At 38.0% G+C, this 17,135-nt stretch overlaps 1 protein-coding gene and 1 pseudogene across 2 annotated transcripts in view; both read right to left on the bottom strand.

Annotated features, from left to right (window-relative positions):
- Positions 1–1,020: 1,020 nt before the first annotated feature.
- Positions 1,021–17,135, bottom strand: part of SNTG1 (syntrophin gamma 1) — a 566,961-nt gene continuing 550,846 nt past the window's right edge. For both annotated transcript variants that reach the window (XM_034762903.1, XM_034762905.1), the window contains one exon: positions 1,021–7,636. In XM_034762903.1, the coding sequence (XP_034618794.1) occupies positions 7,478–7,636 (159 nt within the window). In that variant the 3' untranslated portion in view covers positions 1,021–7,477. The remainder of the gene's footprint in view (positions 7,637–17,135) is intronic.
- On the bottom strand, positions 15,646–16,884 carry LOC117873477 (annotated as a pseudogene).

The raw sequence follows: 17,135 nt of genomic DNA, 5'->3' as shown, positions 1-17,135 counted from the left end.
TAGAAGTGCTAGATCGGCACAGCTGCACCCAAGGCCAGCTCCAGGGTATTGGCCGCCCCAAGCAGCCAAAGAAAAACAAAACAAAAAAAAGCCGCGATCGCGATCTGCAGCGGCAATTCAGCAGGAGGTCCTTCGCGCCGAGCAGGAGTGAGGGGCCGCCCGCTGAATTGCCACAGAACAGCTGGACGTGCCGCCTCTCTCCGAAGTGGCCACCCCAAGCACCTGCTTGGTAAGCTGGTGCCTGGAGCCGGCCCTGGCTGCACTGATGAGTGATGTAAGTTATATCAACATAAGCAGTAGTGTAGACCTTCCCTAAGGCGCCAATTCAGTGAGATACAAAAGCACCTTTAACTCACATGCTTAAAGTTAGGGTATTTGCTTAAATGCCTTGCTGAATACAGTATATTTTACGCATCTTTAGCTTCTATGGGTCTAATCCTGCTCTCGTTGAAGGCAGTGTTATACGTCTCCTTGATTTAAATGCTGCAGAATTCTATGAATTGGATTACTAGATTATTTGGCAATCCAGTGATATAGTTAATAGCTATTAAATATGCAGCGAATCCCTGTACCACATCTGGCAGAGCGTGCATGCATGCACAAAGGCACAGACAAGCACCACCCTCCTCCAGTCTTTGCATGCCTTTAACTGTTATCAAAGTCTATGGGAATGTCTCTTATGAAAAAAAAAAAAAAAACCTGCAAAACTGGGCCAAAAATATATACATGTACATAATAAAGTAATTCAAAACCACAACACCATGGTGATTAGTCATCAACAGTAAAGAAATGATATATGATCATGTAGGAAATTGGGCATGGTAATCTGTGTTGGATGACCACTTCCATCAAGTTACCTCTTCCAGTTGATAGTATTAGGCTTTCAGGAGTAGTTTATTAACCCAGCATAGTTAGATATTCTGATGGTCTCTCAGACATGCTTATAACAATACAACACACACTGACCAACTGAACACACACAAATAATTTAAAAAGTATTTATTTTCTATTTTTCTGGTATGTTCCTTTACAAAAAGAAAACCAAAAAACCCCGAACAAAACAGAGATAAAATTTTATTAGTGGTACATTAATGATCTTAAACAACTATGTGACTTATGTTTGTCACACATACATAACCACAAACAGCCACAAAAACATAATTAAAATTAAATAAATAATTTGAATGGTTTCATCTTCATTTTAAAATCTTTAATATTTAGAAAATATATAGCAATTTCTGTTACATTTGTTCAGTCATTTCTTTCCATAACAAATTAAAACTTATGAGATATACTGCAAATGTGCTAAGGGATAAGAATAATTCAAAAATAGCATTTTTGGAGGTGTGGGAAAGTGAGATCGCTAACGATAATCAATTTATTGATTGTATTTCTAGACTGTGCACCTTTTGCAATAGTCATTTCTTCAATGAATATACATATTTTACTTTAAATTTATATTCTTAGCATGTGAAGTATTTAAAAGATAATATTTTATGCCTTTATGCTTGCTTTGGTAAGTTGTGCCCAATAGATATATTTTTTCTTACTATATATTACATAAAGCAAGTTTTTCTAGAATATCTGGCTGGGATTTTTATTTGGAAGGTGTTGAAGCTGGAAGTCGTACATATTTCTCAGAAGTGACAACTGATTATATTATCTGAAGGAGAATGGTTAGATTATACATTGACCCAGTCTATTTTTATCGAGATTATGATTCAGTGAAGTTCTGTAATAATATACAGAATCCAAATAGAAAATATTTTTATTCCCTTGAGCAAAAGGTGATAGCTAACATGAGTTGAGGGTTGCTAGCATTTGCCACCAATTACAGCACTATAATGCAGATAGCACAGTATTTTCCAATGCTCTCAACAGAGGACAACTGATACATCTCAGGTACCACTTCTAGAAAATGGTGACTTTTTAATGGAAACTTGAACACAGGATTTAGTTGACATCATAGGCCTTGATTCAGGAATGCACTTAATAGCATGGTTAAGACAATTCCTACTCAGGAAAGCACTTATGCACATACTTAGCTTTAATTACTTTAATCTTAAAGTTAATCACATGCTTAAGCACCCTCCCAGAACAGGGATGCTTTTCTGAATCAGGACCATACTCCTTATTAAGGACAAATACTGTCCCCCCGCTCCACAGGTACAGTGAGTTCTATGTGTAGCTGAAGCAGCATAATTCTTCCGCATGACAGGGCTAGGAGCTTAGAAGGCTGCACAGGAGCTCTGCATGCATGCAGTGGTTCTGGGTGGGGTATGTTTGTAGCAGGGCAATGGCTGGGTAGAGCAGTATTACTCATTGCTCCTCAGGTTTTTCACCTTGTGTAAAGGGAAAGGGGCCCATATTATGCTCAAGCATTGGCTGTATTGGGATTCCACCACCACTCTGCAACTCTAAGCCAGTGAAATGTACAATATAATGTACAGTGGTCACTATTAACACATCAGCATTTTCCAAATGATTCCATGGAGTCAGCACAAAGGTGCCCGGATTATTTCATATTTTAAACACAGGAAAAGTTATGGTATCATAGATACCATTGTATGGTAAGTGTTGGATGCTGCCTTTATAATGGCATCCACTGTACATTCACATGATCTTATGCCTGTTTGTCATGTTGTTGGACACAAGATACATCTTAAGGCATTGAAGGAATTAACATAACAATATGCTGTGGACGGCCAGGGTATGTTGACAGTGCAATCAGGTGGTGTGAAGGCAGCATGTATAGACATACCTGAGCCAGCTTTGCTCTAGTTACACAGGAGGTAGCATGAGTAACCATAGAAGTGAAGGCAAGACAGCATGGTGGTAGCTGCTTGAGTACATTCCCAGGATTCTGGGTGGGTGGGGGTAGGCCATGCAGCCTCCCATGGTGCTTTGGCTTCACTGCTATTGTTATTCAAGCTAGCTTTGGTCTAGCTAGATCAAAGCCAGCTCGGGTATGTCTACTCATGCTGCCATTATACCATCTGATTGCAAGGCAGATATACCCTTAGTTAAGGGAGCTGACACTTTTGTTCTGATCACAGTGAAGCCAAAGGGATTTTGACATTTACTTCATTGGGAGCAGAATCAGGCATTAAGACCCCAATCCTGCAAAGGCTTACTCACATGTTTAACTTTATGCACTGTGAGAAGTCCTATTGAAGTCAAGTTAAGCGTTTGTAAGTCAGGCCCTAATTTGGTGAGAAAGTTTTTTGGCGTCTAACTCTACATGATAAGATACAGTATATTATTATTTTACAGAATGAGGCTCACCATATTCCTAAGAATTCTGGTTTGAGTAGTCCAAATTGGAAGCTAGGGGCTGGGTTATCAAAGCACTGAGCACCCATAGTTGGGGCCCTATTTTCAAAAGATCTCTGCTGAGTGCTAACTTCTTTCAAAAATCTGGTCCTATATTTGTAAATAGATTTAGGAAAGTGAAACATATAATTTCTTCACTGGTGAAGTCCAGAACAGTGTATCATCAGAATCTACAATACTTTTATAACAGACTTACATCTATACTATACCCATGAAACATACCAGGTTATGGTTAACTCTGTGAAGTTCAGTTCAATCTAAAATTTTCCATCATGATTCAAATCAAGTACTGTATTTTAACCTACAATTAACAGTTGTATATCTTATAAGATAACAGTAGACAAGGTACATTTTGTGGAAAGAAATATTTTGATCAAACTAATTCCAAGGGTTAATGCCACAGATAGTACAACTCACATATTATTCCAAGAGTTTGGTTTTTTGTTTGTTTTGGTAACAGAAAGGTTGGTATTTAATTGTAACATAGCCTTTTCTCAGAAAATGATAGATTCATTAGTTGTATACAGTTTTTATAGTTGCTTGAATGCACAGAATTATGAACATTTTAATACATCCAATGGTTTGACTGTAATATTTCCTGTGTTAATACTACTATACATACATTTTGCTGTTGGACACGTGTGCATGAAGTGATTAGTGATTAAAATGGGAGACTCATAAATGTATCCAAGAGAAGTAAATATGACCCTTAAACATTTTTATAACATACTTCACATTTCTCAAGACTTTTATAGGCTGTGTAATATGTACTTTAAAATTTGCCTCCCTTGGTCCCAATGTTGACTTTCCAATTACTAGTTACCCCTTTCTAGGACGAACAACCTGGCAGGCATATCCATTGCTGAATAAATTGGGAACAGATTTATTTCTGTGACACTAGTATGCAATGGTGGAGCGGTCATGTCAATCCCAGGACACTAGAGAGACAAGGTGGGTGAGGTAATCTCTCTTTCATTGGACCAACTTCTCCCAATAAAGGATATTACCCCACTCACTTAATGTTATTAGTATGCAAGTCATTCCTGTATTTGTATACCAAGACAGAAATGCAGCCAGTGCTAATGTTATGACATCTGTTTCAGCTTTCTGAAATCAAAAATACTTGATGAATCCCGTAAGTCAGTTTAGATCTTCCAAACCAAGGAAAAATCCTGCTTTCCAATTTTCACTGCAGCATCTGTTAAATATTCTATGCTTGTTACATGTGCAAAACTCCCACTGGTGATAATGGCAGTTCTATATACAGATTATGTAACAAATCTCTAGTGTAGATTGGAAGGGGGGATTTTGCCTCAAACATTTCAGTGATCCTTTTCAGCACTATGTAGAATGTGTTTGATTTCAAATCACATTCTGCCATATGAAACTTTTCAAATCTTAGTGCTTTCACATGGAATGCTATCAGTTATGTTTCATATATGGTGCTATATTCAGAATTTGATATGAATTTAAAGAAAACCTCGTAAATTGTGTTGGGCCAAATTCTGCTCTCAGTTCCAGTAGTGGAGTCCTGTGAATAATGTGTACTGGTGTAAACTGAGGACAGATTTTAGGCCAATATATGTTGATTGATTTTTAGTTTTGGTACCACCAAAAATCTATTTATCTAGGTATTTATTTACACCACCACTGCAATATCTGAGAGCCATAATAATGATTTTGAAAAAGGGGGACAGATTTGGGAACACAGAGGCAGTAAAACTATTCTTAAAATAAAACTGGTCTCCTGTTTTTAAAATTGTCATTTTTGCATTATAATTTTCCCACTTGCTGCTTTCTTGACAGGAAAAGAGGCCCAATTACTATGCTTAACCCCTGAGATGGTGACAGTTCCAGATTCAAAACATCTGGAGTTCATGTTATCTAAGGGCCAAATCCTGGGCCCCACTGAAGTCCATGAGAATTGTTCATAGGTTTCAACGAGGACAGAATTTGTCCTTCAATGTATTGAGTATTTATACACATACAACAGTTTATTATTAATAATAAATTAAATTATTAAAAAATCAGTTTGCCAACAGTTACTACACAAGTAGCTGAGATACAACAGTACAGTAGTTAGTATGAGAAATAACCATGCTAACTATGTAAAATGTGCTGGCAATTTTTTGAATGGGGCAATCACTGTAACTCCACTTAATGTTCCTGGGAGTCAGGCAGCTACTGTGAGTCTCATGTGCAGACTTTCAAAAAGGTGGGTTCCCTCTTATGTGGGTAAAGCCAAGTGCTGGTGATAAAAATCACGCAGAGAGAGAGAGAAGCAAGCAATCAGATATGTTCCAAAAATTCATTTTGAATTGTGCCCCTTCTGAAAAAAAAAAGTTCCTCTAAATTTATGTTTGAATATAAAATAATTATACATTATCTGGAACACTGATAGATTTAACCTGTCTGGCACATAAGGCAGAGCTATAAAAAACGTGTCCATAACCCTCCCGTGATATGTACGTTTGTAGCTGGTAGCACGCATGGAGGATTTAGACCCTGATCCTGCAATTTCTGACACATGGATGGATCCCAGCATATGTGCAAGGGGTCTGCCCGTACATTTTAAATTGAAGGGCTGGGACCTAAATGTAGAATTGTTACTTTATATTCATACTAAAGTATTTAATTTTTTTATTTTTAACAAGAAACAGAATAATGATTAGTATTTAAAATAATACGCGCATGCTACAGCAGGCTATTTTTTTATAAAATTCATGTGTGTTACTGTAGGTGTATAAATATTTGATTCTTTTGAGTCATGTGGTCATGTTTTAAAAAAACCCGCAATTTACTAGGTTTCAGCTACATCACAATAATATTCCCAAAATTTGACCATGTTCAGAGATATATCTGCTAGTTCAAAATTAAAGTCATTTGCAAAAATTGTATTCAAGTAATGTATCTTTGGATGCATGGAGAGTTGTTCCAAATTTACTCCTTGAGCTTTACATTCATCATGAAATGAGGCTCTTAGAATAATATGTACAATATGTAGTCCTGGATTACATCATATTTTAAATACAGAAAGCTATTGTGTATTATGTCACTTATTCTAGCTTTGCAGTTTATTTAATTTGTTCCCATCTTAAACTAAATAAGTACATAAATAAAAAGGAATAATATCATTTAATTGGTAAGAAGAATTCAAGGTGTGGAATCATTTTTCTAGTGTTACTGCTAGTGCCTGTTTTATTAAGAGCCTGAGTGGAAATGAGTTCTTGCCTCCTTGCTTGTGATATGAAATCAACATTACATACTGAAACAACGTGCTAGATGTACATCTGAAACAAAATTCAAAACTCAGGTTTTGTGTACAAATACTGTTCGATTACATGACCTCCTTCCCTTTAAAACAGGAGAATGAACAAAGCAACTTGTCACTAACTTGTACTTAATTTATAATTGAAATCAAATCATATCCCACCTATTTTGACTTGAAGAGGCTCCTGTGTCTGTAAAAGTTTCTCCACTATATTTGTCTTTATGTGCTAGACCAATATGGCTATAACTTTATCATTACTATTAGAACAGAATGACAACAAAATAAACAACAATAGCATGTTTCCATATAGGAAAACAGTATGAATTTACAAGAGTGTTTAAAGTGCTTTCTTCTTTGAGGAGATACACAAATGCCCTTTCATGCTTATCTCCTTGTTGTCATAAACGATATGCCTCTTGCTTGCTGTTGTATCATTTATACTACTATGATATTGCCCTACGTTATACTCAGAGCTTTGTATGTTGTCATATAAAAACATCTGAAAACAAGTAAATGACAATTCTAGTTGTGTATTATTACAGACAGCTGAAAATTTTATTAAATACTTAAGTGCTTCACTGTGTCATTTTTTTCCTTTTGCTTCCAGTGTTGTTTAAAGCACTGTATAAGTACAAATAGATCATACTAAAAGCATATCCATCCTATTCCAGGGTTTCAGCTAGGATTATTTACTGGAGTTGCAGAACAGAGATGAATGTATGATCCCATGTGACCATTTTTCTGCTGAAACTGCAGCATGGCTTGCCTCTTGGATTGGTTTCCATGTTCGCAGTTCCCCAAAGGTCTAAATTTGATGAATATTTATACATTGTTATGTACTGTTGGTAAGTGGCAGTGGTGAAATGCAAGATGTCAAGTAGTGTACTTTAATTTGCCAGTACCAGAAGTTGTGGCAACAGCAGATGTGGCGGCTTGACTGCCTACATACAATGGGTCCAAACAAGCCACTTTGGCCGCGAAGAATGAGTGAATGCAGTGAAGGACTGCAAATAGATTGGAAAATTCCAACTCCTGAAAGTGAAAGCAAAGAGATTAAACGTAAGAGACAAAACAATACATCACAAAAAGTCATCCGCATTACTGAGCTTACAAAAGTGGTCTTAACTGTATGACAGAAGGTTACAAACATGGCTGGCTTTCTTTTTTATGGTGGGAAGTTGAACACTGAACGTGCTCCATGCATAAAAGAATTGTGCATTGTGGCAAATATGGTTGAATTTCTGAGTTGAATACATTCAAAATTCCCACTGAAATATAAATGTCCATCTATTTCAATGTAAACAACAGGAGAAAAAGAGAACACTTTGATGACTTCTTTTTTCCACGTTGCCAAGCAATATATAGGGTCCATTTACAGACCATTTATTCTGTCACTCTGGACGATATTTCTAGAGTGCTAGAATAGATTTTTTTAAAGAATGCTGAGAATATTGTAGCATCAACAAAAATTGCCAGATCCCCCAAAATGACTTTATCTGTCATATTCTTAAGACTGTAATTTTCTCCTGTCCCTGACATTGAGGTTTTTATCTAGAGTTTTTTGCGTTATTCAATGAAACATTTACAACCTTGTGCAAAATGTTGAAACAGCCCAAAAGTAGGAAACCTGGCTGGGGGATTGTGCAGTGATATAATAAATGGGTGGGTCTTCGTTAATCTCTGTAAAAATCTGAGCAGATATCTTCTGGCCATGCTCAGAAGTGAATTTTTAATTGCTCCAGAGTTCTTTCTCAACTCCCCAAACTAATTCTCAATTACAATGGCTAAGTTCATGCCAAGTTTCACACATCTGCCATCTGTGCTTTATTTAAAAAAAAAAAATCTGTTTAGAATATTTTTTGTTTTTAAACATTGGGAGAAGTGAATTTTCACCACTCTGCCAGGGATTTTACTCCAATTTTCCAACAAAAAATATTTTCAGACAGAACCCAAGAATGGAAATTCAGAAAGCTCTGAGCATGAGAAAACAGGGTGTTGCCATAGAAGCTGCTTTGCAATATGAACCAACAGTCATTATAATAAAGTAGTGTTCCATTTCTTTTTCTACCCCTCCTTCTGCAAGTACAATTAAATAATACCTAAAGCTTAAGAACAGAAACCAATACTGTACTGGAACCTATATTGATACTAGGTATTATGAGTACAAAGCACATAGTTTTCCCTTGTTTTTCTCAACAGACTAAGATTTAATTTAATATGTAATTAGATATTAAATCTAATATTATAGTCTGAGGATTTTTTAAGTCAATTCAGTAATCTTACTAGCTGAATGTTCCTATACACTTCATAATTATCATTACTGGACGTTAAATTTTCAGTGCATTAGCGTAAATATTATCAGTTAGCACAGGTATTTCGGTAATTGCAACACACTGGAAAGATTCATTGTTCATGAACCTTAAACAGGTACATGTGAGGTTCATTATGAACTTGTAAAGATTCTGCTGTTATTATTATTCATAAATATTACATTAAAAGAAAGTTATTTAGATTACAAAGTAAAGCACTTAAAGGTTAGGAAATGCCATATTTACGTTTGTCTGGGTAACCTTAATTCTACCCCCTTATACATCCACTCTGTGCACTAAATTAGGCAAGGTTCCTGTGGAAAAATTAGTATGTGATCATGTAATAAAGGAATGTATCATAATGCATATGAGCGGTTTCAACCAATGTTTAGGATGTCCCAGTTCTTTCTGTTTTCACACCATTTGCCAGCAAATCAGAGTTTCCAAACTCCATGCAGCAAATGAGAGCAGTCAAGCAACCTTGTTAAATTCTCTGAGATATAATACACTTAAGAAAATGTGAAGACAACAATGCTTTAAAGCAGCAGCATACGAGTTGTGGAATACCCCTCCCCCCAAAATAGTTAATGATAGAGGTGTGGATAGACTCAATTCTTCTCCAGAAACTCCACTTTTCTTTTATCTCTATTCTTTAAAAAACAAAATCTTTAATTGCTATGGTTGTGAAGAAAACCTTCTAACTATTATCTGAGAGCAACAGATGCAAAGATATCTTCTTGCAAAGAGCCTGAAGCTATAGCTTTGAGGTATAAACTGCACCATTCATATCAATGGATACTAACTCAGATATAAAGAACAATAGTTTAAAAGGTAAACATTGTTAACTGTTTCACTGCTCATCAAAGCATGTAAGAAAGGAGAGAAAGTATCAAGTTATGACGATCTACAACAGCATTTTCCAAAGTGCTGAGCAGGAATGAATAGCCAGGATCAGGGTGCAAAAGACATATAGGTTATGAAGGATAGGCCTTTAGAAGATGGAAGGGTTGCAAGAGGCACAATTGGTTTCATTTTCATGAAGGGGGAGGCTCAGCTTTCAGAAGTCTGGGAAACACTGGTATAAAATATACTTTTATTGCTTGCAGGATAGCACAATATTCCCCTGGCCACCCCCGGGAAGTCTTCAACAACCGTGATCCAACTAATTTTGCATTTTGGGGTAACTGTAAATCCAACAATACTGCATAATACCACAGAACTAAACAATTTGTGTCAAAGTTCTTGTATATTTGTAATAATAATAATAATAAACTGCAATGAGACAGCTGTGGATTCAATCATTTGACTAGAGGAAAGAAGTACAACTGATAACCTTGGTTTGTGCATCATAAAAAAAAATTGATTCAGATTTACGTGCAGGCATTTTAAAAAAACATTAATTGAATTTAAGTGCTGCTGAGAATTGTACTACATTACACTGTAATTTTGCTTATGGATAGATAGCAGGAAGGATGTCATGGAATACACAAAGAGCTTACCTGAATTCATGTATCCCAAAATAAATACAGCATTTTTTTTTTAACAGCATTCCTCCCCGAGCGTGCGGTTGGCGCTCCACTTCTCCCGCCTCCCAGGCTTGCAGCACCAATCAGGAGAATTAGAGTGGGGGCAGCGTGCTTGGGGAGGAGGCGGAGCAGAGGTGAGCAGCTGCCACAGGGCTCCCCACCCCAACTCACCTCTGCTATGCCCCCTCCCCGAGCCCTGGCAAATGAAGACGCTTTCTTCCTGTTTACACAGGTTTTAGCCTCCTGAGGATACCCCACAGTGCCTAGGTGACCACTCTAGCCAGCAGCTCTGCTGCTAGGTAAACAGACATCCACCCAACCCCCTGAAAGCCCTGGGAACTTTGAAACTCCCCTTCCTATTTTCTTGGCAAGTGCTCACTTATCTGGCCAGGTGACAATGCCTGCTCCACAGAGCAAAGGATCCCCTGCTTGGAGCAATGCTGAGCTACTGGAGCGTGTCCGTGTTTGGGGAGAGGAGGCAGTGCAGGGACCCAGGTTGCCCCACAATCACACCCCCCCTTCCCACAAGACCCATCATCAAACTGGAGAGACCTGTACTGTGGGATAGCTGCCCTAGCGTGCTGCTCTCATCCCCAGTGGAAGTGCTGCTAATGTAAACACTCTATGATGCCTGAGGAATTAAGTGAGTACACAAACTAGTGCTTTACTTTTACTGGTTCCCTATCACTGGTGAAATTTACAGAGCAAAAACTCTGCAAGTGTAGACATACCTTAAGAATCAGTGACTAATTGCCAGGTAAGTGCCTTTGCAACTTTACTTGAAAGAGCACTAGATACTTATATTGATCACAGACTAACCCTGATGAGTATTGCTCAAAGAATGCCCAATAGGATATAATAATTACTATTCCTTTAAATAAAATGTAACTAGATCTGAGTTACTGTATTGACTAATTTTAATCTGCTAATAATTCACAGATTGCAACATATGAAAGCTAACAGAAGTTACCTTGCATTACTGTGGAGAGAAGGGCAGAATTACTAGGTAGAATACAATAAAACACTAACACGTGATTTCAAAAATATTAAATATGTGGAAAGGCTAGGACTTGAGGCTTGTTCTTACTTAAAAAGATATTTTGTGGTAATCCAGGAAAACCTTTTTTAGATTATAAAAGGGATTGGTAAAAGTGACAGATAATATTTTCCCAATGGGGAAGTGTTCACCCAATAGACAATGTGAACTAAAAGGAGAAAACTACAGAACCTGAGCTGAACTGTTTAACAAGAATAATGTGAAAAAATCTGCAGGGAAGGCAGCTAAAGCACAGTTCAAGAGATACCTACTGGTACTCTGGTTTCTGGGGAAGGAGAGAATTGGGGAGTATAGTAAAGAACTGGAAGGTGATGTTGAAAGCAATGAAAAATGTTCAATTATAGTGGGGACCAGATGGATTTTTCTCGTTTGTAACACTTCTTTTCATGTAAGACACTGCTGTGATTTTAGAAATACACCTCAGAACAAGTTACGATACAGAATCCTGCACAATGCACTCAAAAGATATAAGTGGTCCTACAAAGTTGATAGGCTCTAATGGATAGAAAGCAGTGACATTGGCTGATGTAGAGGCTAAGTACAGAGAAATAGCTTCTTTGAATGGAATTGAAGAGGAACAAAATGTGAGGGATCATGATCCTCAAACCCAGGCCAGGCTCAGACGACTGCTGCCTCCTAGCAGTTCCCTGAACTAGTGCAGTATGGGGCCAGTGAAGCTCTAGCTTGCAAAGGCCCCCTGGCCACAAAGCTCCTGATTGGGGGGAAAGTCCAGCTCCACCAATTTGCTGGGATGCTCTATTAAACCAGAAAGAGGCACAGGAAGTTGCCCAAGCAACTAGATGAATCCTTGGCTGGCTGTTACTACAGACCCTGCCGACCTGCCTGACTCCTGAACCATGCCTGTTCCTGTCCTCCTTATTCCAGACCCCAATCTGTTCCTGGTTTCTGCTTTCCTGCCTCACTCCAAGCCCCTGCTGTACCGCTGACTCTGGCTTTGACTCCTGACTTGGCACCAGACTCTATCTTTGACCTTAAGCTTGGCATCTGACTCTGACCCCAGCCCTAACCCTGACTCTGGTTCCGGGCACCTGACTAACTATTTGGCATGACTGTCCACACCCCAGTCCCTACAGAAAGGCTCTTAAAGCACTTATTGAAGATGAACTGTGGGATAGAGACATACTTTTTAGCAATCCTATTTGCAGAAATCAATCATAGCACATATCCTTAAAAGCTGAAAAAGATGTGTCACCATCAAAAGCAGAAAAATGTGCTGATGTCAACAGTAATATGAAGACTCTGTTTGCAGCAGTTACATTTTTATGAAAAAGCATTTTGTCCTGCAGTATGTGGGAGTTTCAGGGTTCCATAGCTGACGCCAAACCTGAAAAGGACCTGTACTTCTTCCCTACGTGGTGTATTGGTGATTGCAGTGACCTCAGCACTGGCAAGTACGACAGAAAGGAAGGGGAGCACAAGGATACCACTTTATCACAAAGCCTCATGTATGAGTGCTTGAGTGAAAGGCAGGCTTCCAACACACACACAACAAATGTGCACTGTACGTGTAATTTCTCTAAGTGGCTGTTAGTTTAACAATTCATTCCAAAACCCAAAGCAAATTCCTCATGCAGCTGATGTACAGCATTGGCTTCTCCATTGACTATGATGACAAAGTACTTTGCCTGGAGACCGAAATTACAAAAAAAGATTATTCACTACGGGGCACTGCATGAAGGGTTGTACATTCCCCCAGACCTTGTCAAGGGTAGGTTTATATTTTGTGCTGCTAATAACTTAGGTATCTTAGAAGATACAGCAAATGGCAAAGGTACCCTTCATGCTACTGTTATGGTCAGCTATCAGGAGCATACTAAGGGGGACCAGTCCGAACCTCAAGTGCTGTCTGGACTAGCAAAGAACCATTCCTTGAAGAAGCTTCCTGACTTCATGACTCACTCATTTTCCCACAAAGGTCTACAAATTTTGACGCCAAGAAATCCAGTTTTTTATGTAGGCTATGCATCCCTTTGGTAAAGTATAATTTTAAAAAAGTTGATTTTTAAACATTTTAAACAAATTGTGTGTTTCTTAAACAATTTTCATATAATTGTTCTAGGTTTGTTATGTTAGGTACCATTGTTTTCATGGAGAAAGGGCTTTTGAATGATACCCAACTTGATCCATTTCTGACAAAATAGTATTATCAAAATGTCTGCCAACTGGAGGACCTGGGGGGAGCAGTGAGTCCCTCCTGCCAAGCCACAGAGGGTAACACCACTGGAATTATGATTTGTAGATTCTTACAAATCAAATGACACATCTCTTTTCTTAATACCTCTAACTTGCTCATGGAATTAAATTTTACTACATTATGCTCTCAGTATTACCAGGTAGGTATCTTGCCCCTACCATCTGAGCAGCTGTGTTCCCCATTCCATACTTACTGTTTTGTCCCCAGAGTCATGATGACCTCCAGCTGTTCTTCCCTTCCTATTGACTTCCCATCCCCCTGTGGATTTCTCTGTAAATGGGCCTTCTATTGTTCTGCTTCCATAATGCTAAATTTACATTGGAGACAGGTAGATGGCTACCTTCACTCCTGTCTGGGAGAAAACCTGTTTCTCTCTTTGTCTGGTCACAGACTTTAAAGCATAATATCAATGGCTATCCATAACTCCTCATATAGTGATAATACATAACATTTCACAATGATATTAATCACCAGGGTGTCACCAGCTTTCATAAAATACCTTATTTGATACACTTTTATAACACAGTAATAACATATACAACCAGTTATTTATTCTCCAATTGCTTATTCTTTGGTGTTCAGGCCCCCTATTCTCTCCCAAGCTATCTGGACCCTGATTATCACAGTCCCTTCTTTCTAGGGCCACCTTTATGAGGACTTACAAGGAGTTCAAACAAAAATAACAGTAGCAAAACAAAGACAGCACTACAACCAAGAGTCTCATCATACAGACCTGTGGGCATAGCTCCAGCTGGGCCCCTCCCTACTAGCTCCCAGGCAGTCCTTTATGTTTCCACTGCTTCCGCTAATAGGTCAGAAGTAATTGGCCGCGGCATTAAACCGTTAGGGTCAGGCCTAGGTAGTGGCCCTTTTCCTGCCACAGAGTTTTATAATAGGGATGTTGAAAAAGAGGGCCAAACTCATCACTGGCAAGTTTGGATGCAACTCTTTTCACCACGTATGCCATTAATAATTTGGGCGATTGAAGTGGTCTTACTTGCTCATTTACAATATTGGTGTTAAAACAAAACAAAGGTAAACTAAAATTTCCTACAAGTTATATTACTCAGTCTCTGTTTTACACGCTATGCAGAAGAAGTGGTATTAATTGTAGATCATCCCCTCTGCTAACTATACTCACAAGAATAATATAATCGTAAAAATCTAGGCTTGGATAATAGTGGCAACAAAGGCAAATGACAGAATATACCCAAAAGAACCAAGATAGTCTATAGCATTGGTTCCCAAACTTTTCGGCATCACGTCCCCTTTTTAATTTTTGAGAAACCCTCATGCCCACCACCTCTCCATTACCATCATCCAACACCCCTTTCAACAAATTCAATTCGTGATATAAAATTTAAAATAAACACAAAAACTTGGTACAACATATTTTATTAAAAATTAAAAATAAGCACAAAGTTTTTCTTGGCACAAAAATTTAATAAAAATGTAATTTAAAATAAGAAATAGCATAAACAAAACAAATTTAATGTGAAGGATGATGATGCATTTTCTTCACGAGTTGGGTATCAGAAGGGTAGTTAGTCTGAATCTGTAAAAAGCAACAGTCCTGTGGCACCTTATACAACTCTTAGTCTATAAGGTGCCACAGGACTCTGTTGCTTTTCACGAGTTGGGAAATCCTAGATTTGAGGATGAAAGGGCGCAAAACAAATCATTTTTGACATCCAGTCGATTCCTTTGTTTCGTTTTTATTATGACTAAACTTGAAAAACTTTTTTCACAGAGGTACATCGACGAAAACGGAAGAATAATACATAGAGCTTCTTCTCCAACTTTTGGGTAAATTGGGAAATATTTTATGACAAAATTCCTCCAGGTTTAATTTTTCAAAAATATCTTTCACACTTGAATCGTATTTCATTTTGAGTGCTTGTTCTTGCAATACTTATGGCAATGAATCGACATCAACGTTGAACGGATTACATGCTAATTTATGAACGGGTGCTGCCAGAAAAGTTGTCTGGAAAATAGCGAATGAATTCATCAGCAAGGCAGTCTAGATGAAACACAATTTTGTTCTTCGCATCCTCTTTACAAAGTTCTTGGAAACCTTCATTTTCAGCAAGTGATTAAAATGTTGGAAAAGACGAAAAGTTAGGCATCTGAGCTTGCATTCGAACTTTTCAAAGCTTGATTTTTTCTGTAAATGCTTTGATGGCATCATGGTGCGCTATAATGTTTGCAGCGTTGCTTCCTTGCAGCTTCAAATTGAGACTGTTCAAATATTCAAAAATGTCCACGAGGTATGCCAGTGAAAGTTGAAATGTTTGGTCCATAAATGCATGATATAACTCTTCTTTTTTCTGTTGCATGAGGAAAATTTCCACTTCGTTTTTCAGTTTGAATAATCTTGAAAGCATGTTCCCTTTGGAAAGCCATCATACCTCCATGTGAAAGAAAAGAATTTTATGATCCGCTCCCAAATTCGCGCAAAGAGTTGCAAAAAAAGTCTCGTATTTAAAGTGCTGTTCTTCACAAAATTGACAACTTTGATGGCCAAATTCTATGAGTCACGTTGGTCATCTGGAAGGGTTTTAGCAACCAGTGTTGGTCTGTGTATGATGAAGTGAGTCGTGGTTACAGCTGGATATTTTTGTTTCACCAATGTCACAAAGCCAGAGCGAGAGCCAAGCATCGCTGGAGCACTGTCTGTGCGTACACCAACCAGTTTTTCCCATGAAAGTCCATTTTCTTCAAAAAAGTCAGAAACCATTTTCATAACATCAGAAGCCTTTGATGTGGTCATCAATTCCTTCGAAAAAAGCAGTTTTTCTTTCACAGTTCCATCATTAATGCATCGAACATAGGCGAGCAACTGACAGCATTGTGCTACATCAGTGATATTGTTGCACTGAATTGCGAAAAAAGGAGAAGCTTTCACTGCCTCCACAACTTGAAGTTTTAGATCTTTCGCCATGTCATCGATGCAACGTTTCACGGAATTGTCAGAAAGCAAAATTTCCGATATTTTTTCTTGCTTTCGGCAACAAATACAGTATCAGCTGCTTTCAACAAGCAAGGCTTTACAAAAGTTTCTCCTATTATGTGCGCTTTCTTGGCTTTAGCGATGAGCAATGACAGTTCATAAGATGCTTCTACACTTTGGATGACGCTTGAAGAAAAACTCCAGCAGTGTCCAGCTTCATGCGTTTTAAATTTTGAAGTTTAGCAGCAAAAAAACTCTTTTGGTTTGTCTTTCAAAGTGCTGTGGTTCTTTGTCAAGTGTCACTCAATACAACTAGGTCTCAAGGCATCATTGCTGAGAACTGCGTGGCATACTATGCATTGAGAATGATAGATCCCGTTTTTTTCCATGACGGTGAAACCATACTTAATATAGTCTTCATCATACTTCCTTTTCTTAATCGCGGCCATAATATATTAATAAAAACAATCT

This window comes from Trachemys scripta, chromosome 2 (genome assembly GCF_013100865.1).
Source record: "Trachemys scripta elegans isolate TJP31775 chromosome 2, CAS_Tse_1.0, whole genome shotgun sequence".
Taxonomy (NCBI): Eukaryota; Metazoa; Chordata; order Testudines; family Emydidae; genus Trachemys; species Trachemys scripta.
The sequence above is the reverse complement of the archived record's forward strand: the minus strand, read 5'-3'. Positions and strand labels throughout refer to the sequence as shown.